The following is a 5,138-nucleotide window of genomic DNA, read 5'->3' on the forward strand; positions in this document are numbered from 1 at the left end:
GTACAATTTTGGCCTGTTTAGTTTGATTCATCAATCTTATGCTCAGTTAAATTCACTTATGACAGATATTCAGTTTTAGATATGAACACATTCAAAATGTTATCATACTTCAAATACTTTGCCAGGCTGAAAGGATCTTTTGAATCCTTCATTGAAAGTTTTGCTTTTTATGCAGGGGACTGAGGTAGGTAGTCACAATAAACATGTAGGAGAAATAAGGAAGATTTTGGAGTAAAAAATATGGTTCAAAAAGGAGAAAACTGATGTATTTTAAAGCAGTGTTTATATTATGTATTTGTTAATTTTATTCTATTTCCCTACAGGTTTAAATGTTTTTTGACTACTTGGCTACTGATTAGAGAACACAAAATGAATAACTCAACAAACTCCTCTAACAATGTGGCTCTGACCAGTCCTTATAAGACATTTGAAGTGGTTTTTATTGTCCTTGTGGCTGGGTCCCTCAGTTTGGTGACCATTATTGGGAACATCCTGGTCATGGTCTCCATTAAAGTCAATCGCCACCTCCAGACCGTCAACAATTACTTTTTGTTCAGCTTGGCCTGTGCTGACCTCATCATTGGTGTTTTCTCCATGAACTTGTATACCCTTTACACTGTGATTGGCTACTGGCCTTTGGGACCTGTGGTGTGTGACCTTTGGCTTGCCCTGGACTACGTGGTCAGCAATGCCTCAGTAATGAATCTACTCATCATCAGCTTCGACAGATACTTCTGCGTCACGAAACCACTCACTTATCCCGTCAAGCGGACCACAAAAATGGCAGGTATGATGATCGCAGCTGCCTGGGTCCTCTCCTTTATCCTCTGGGCTCCAGCCATTCTCTTCTGGCAGTTCATCGTAGGGGTGAGAACCGTGGAGGATGGGGAATGCTACATCCAGTTTTTTTCCAATGCGGCTGTCACCTTTGGCACGGCCATTGCAGCCTTCTATTTGCCTGTGATCATCATGACTGTGTTATACTGGCACATTTCCCGGGCCAGTAAGAGCAGGATCAAGAAGGACAAGAAGGAGCCTGTGGCCAACCAAGATCCAGTTTCTCCAAGTCTGGTTCAAGGAAGGATAGTGAAGCCAAACAACAACAACATGCCTGGGAGTGATGATGGCTTGGAGCACAACAAAATCCAGAATGGCAAAACTCCTAGAGATGCTGTAACTGAAAACTGTGTCCAGGGGGAGGAGAAAGAGAGCTCCAACGATTCCACCTCAGTCAGTGCTGTTCCCTCTAATATGAGAGATGATGAAATAACCCAGGACGAAAACACAGTTTCCACTTCTGTGGGCCATTCCAAAGATGAGAACTCAAAGCAAACATGCATCAAAATTGTCACCAAGACCCCAAAAGGTGACCAATGTACCCCAGCTAATACCACTGTGGAGCTAGTTGGTTCTTCAGGTCAGAATGGAGATGAAAAACAGAACATCGTTGCTCGCAAGATTGTGAAAATGACTAAGCAGCCTGCCAAAAAGAAGCCTCCTCCTTCCCGGGAAAAGAAGGTGACCAGGACGATCTTGGCTATTCTGTTGGCTTTCATCATCACTTGGGCCCCATACAATGTCATGGTGCTCATTAACACCTTTTGTGCACCCTGCATCCCCAACACAGTGTGGACAATCGGTTATTGGCTCTGTTACATCAATAGCACTATCAACCCTGCCTGCTATGCACTTTGTAATGCCACCTTCAAGAAGACCTTTAAACACCTTCTCATGTGTCATTATAAGAACATAGGCGCTACGAGGTAAAGCATCTTTGTAGAGAAGAAAGGTAGTCAAGGGGAGCCTCGTGAAAGGAAACAGAATAAAAGAGCTCCTAGTTTTCAAATCTCTGCCATTGCACTTTATAGTCTTATCATGGAATGTGCAATTGAGGAGCCCAACAGTGACACTCTTTGGTGCCTAGGCTCCAGTTTGAGAAACTTGTACCTTATAAACCCTGTCAGTTGAGGAACAATGAGACCATAAAGGAGACATGTTGAAATTGTGGATTTAAGAAGTGACCTATGCTTTCTTGTACTCTCTTGAAGAAGGGCTTCTGAATCTATAATTTTATCTCTGCACAAAAAGAATAATAACCTCGCTGTGTTTTTTCATTTTTGTGTTCCCAAGTGAAAGGCCACAGTTACAAACTAACCTGGAGACTTAAGCCATTATACGATGGGGAAGCGAAGAAACAAGATCAAAACAGGATATAGAAATGGCCTCCAGAGTGTTAAACATATATTATTCTTTTGTTATGATTTTATGTGGAGAATTGCAACATAATAAATGCTTATCTTTTTTATCTTTCCCCTTTCCCATCATAAAAAGAGAGCAAACAAAAACTTAGCTAGATTACATCATTATTTTTGTCATATGGCATTGGATTTTTTACTTCCATGTTTTACACTGTGTAAGTGCAAAATCTGCAGGACTTTCACTAAATACAGAGACAGTCAGGAGAAAGCAAATTTCACCCCTGCCCACTGTGTCTTTTGCATTCTTTGGGGGTATAAAACTGTGAGGATTTAGTTCGCTTATGATTCTTTATGTAAAATATTTTCATCAATCTGGTTTTATACTAAACAAGCCCCTTATTTTAATAGAATAGCCTACCTAATATATAAACATGCTTGAGAAACCAAAGTCAATTTTTTAAAATGAGGTTTCATCAAATTCAACAATGTTCATTTTTTTTTTTAAGAGAAAGTTTACTGAGGCCAGGTGAATTTTGAGATAAGAAAATAGAAGGTTGAAAGGGCATCCTGTTTCCACCTGATCTGCCTGACCTATGTATGACGTACTAACTTGTAAAACATGAACTCTTGGCCTTTGCAAGCAGGAATAAGATGCTGCGTTATTCATCTGGAATCTTAAATAGGATTAAGTTATTCACATGACACCACTGACTTTGGGGTCAATCCCAAGAAAATAAGACTTTCTCTTCAATGCTTGATAAAGGATGATATTAAATTTATAGTCAAGTGAGATTTGTAACTGTCTTATGACCTGTGGAAGGAAAAAAAAATAGAGAACATTTACTGAAACCACATGTTTTGTATTTCTCAAATTGTCAATTCCCCCTAAAGTTTTTTAACTTCAAAATTCTGTTGATAGAAGTCGTAATCTTTATGGAAGAAAAGTCATGGATAACTAAACAGGCCAAGCAAGCACAACAGAACCTGAGAGTAGGTGGCTGCATCTGTGCCGCTTCTCACCATTTTTAAATTCTAGACCACAGAAAAATCGTATCAGGAACAATTAACCTGTCTGTGTATGATTTTTTTATTGTACCTATACCACTTCTCACCATTTTAAAATTCTAGACCATAGAAAAGTCATATCAGGAACAATTACCCTTGTCCATCTAAGACAGACATTTTTATTGGGATCCCAAATAAATATACAACTATACTGATTCAAGCGTAGTTATTTTTACCCCTCAACTTTTTTTCTTATGGTATTTCCTATAGTCTTCCAATCAGATTTTCTAAGATGGTCCAATCAATAGAAATTAAATTTATAAAACCCATTTCAAATTTCATATTTTTCATTTTAGGTTTATGGGCTCTACGATATCTTGATCAGTAGTATCCATGTGAGTTGCATGATGAATTTGTCAGTATTAGACTTTAGCACCTTAATTAGAACTTTTTTGTGTGACTTGCCTCACTGATGGCATCTCAACAATTTTGAGAGCTGAAAAAAAAAAGCACAAAGCAAATAACAACAAAAAAGAACAATTAGTAAGAAGCAAAGTGCCAATGATTTTTGTACATAAGTTATCCTTTATAAAAATAACTTTCTGTTTCAATAACTTCAGTCATCCCTCCCAACGTCAGTTCATACTGGTATCTTTTTTCTACCTTAATATAAACTTTTACATTTTAAATCCATATTTATTTTTGTTTTTTAAAGTAAATGCATCAATTAAGGGGAAAGTACATCAAACAAATGTGCTGTTTGGTTTCTTGTATACAAAACAATTGACTGGCTGAATATTTCACGTATTAACTTGTGCTGTTATGATGGAGATTCAGCTTTAGTTGGGTTGAACTCTTTGGATTCAAGGATTGAGGATTCTGGATTTGGGTCTTTTTTTGTCTGCTCTAACAATCCAACTCATCATGAATCAAACTGCCTCTAACTGTCCATTGCCATTGCATCTTTTCTTTCTTCTGTTCTTGATCTTCACCATATCTACCACAACCTTATTGAAAAAGAAATCACCAAAAATTAAAGAAAGGAATTGAATGTAGACTGATACATCATGGATGCTTTGTCAACTGGAATCAGAAAAAGTGACAAGAATACTGAAAATAGTAGATGATTAGAAAGATGTGGAGACTGTATCCAGAGGCTTGCATTAACTATTTACTGGATTTGTTTATTTCAGTGGCTCCCAGCCAGGGACCATTTTGCCTCCCAGGGGACATTTAACAATGTGTGGAAACGTTTTTGGTTGTCACAACTCAAGGGAGGGCTCTTGGCATCTAGTGACTAGGCTCTGGGGATGTTACTGAACAGCTTACAATGCACAGGATAGACCCCACAACTAAGGATTTTTTTGGTACAAAATGTCAGTAGAGTCAAAGTTGAGAAATCCTGTTTTAAGGGATTCTAGAGCTTGCTTTATGTAAGTGGGAAAAATAATCCTGTATCTCTATTAGGACATCAATGCAAATTGTTCATCTGTTTGAAAAAAGTAATTTCACCAGCCACATACCAGACACACTGTCATCCGTTGAGTCTGGTGTATTTGTAATTTACAGATAGGGAACACAGGACAAATCACCATACCATGCACACAACACATTGTTTCCAACATTTTAATGTCCAATTAGGATTGCACGGAGTCCAGTTAATTGAAGTAACTGGCTATTAAAATGGTTGCAATTAATATGGTCACTTTCTATTGGAGCTGCTGTTTTTCCTCTCAAAAACATTAAGAGCCTCTTTCAAAAACAACATGATTCATCTCCTTTATCTTCACTGGAAAGGTAAATATCTTTCAAGAATTTCTTCTTTCCTCATAGCAATAATGTAAATATCCCAGAGTGGTCTTAAAAGAAGAGTTTAAGAATGTGAAAAAGCCAGTTCATTTCTTGAAAAAAGAAATGATTGTCTTTTTACCAGTT

General features: G+C 37.7%; 1 protein-coding gene across 1 annotated transcript; it reads left to right on the plus strand.

Annotated features, from left to right (window-relative positions):
* Positions 1–369: 369 nt before the first annotated feature.
* On the plus strand, positions 370–1,767 carry CHRM2 (cholinergic receptor muscarinic 2). Its single transcript, XM_055589534.1, has one exon. It carries the CDS (start codon positions 370–372, stop codon positions 1,765–1,767), a length of 1,398 nt encoding a protein of 465 aa, XP_055445509.1.
* Positions 1,768–5,138: the final 3,371 nt, after the last annotated feature.

This window comes from Bubalus kerabau, chromosome 8, assembly GCF_029407905.1.
Source record: "Bubalus kerabau isolate K-KA32 ecotype Philippines breed swamp buffalo chromosome 8, PCC_UOA_SB_1v2, whole genome shotgun sequence".
NCBI classification, from domain to species: domain Eukaryota; kingdom Metazoa; phylum Chordata; class Mammalia; order Artiodactyla; family Bovidae; genus Bubalus; species Bubalus kerabau.

What these genes read in the sequence shown, in the direction of transcription:
- CHRM2 (XM_055589534.1), top strand. Translation starts at nt 370, where the DNA reads ATGAATAACTCAACAAACTCCTCTAACAATGTGGCTCTGACCAGTCCT.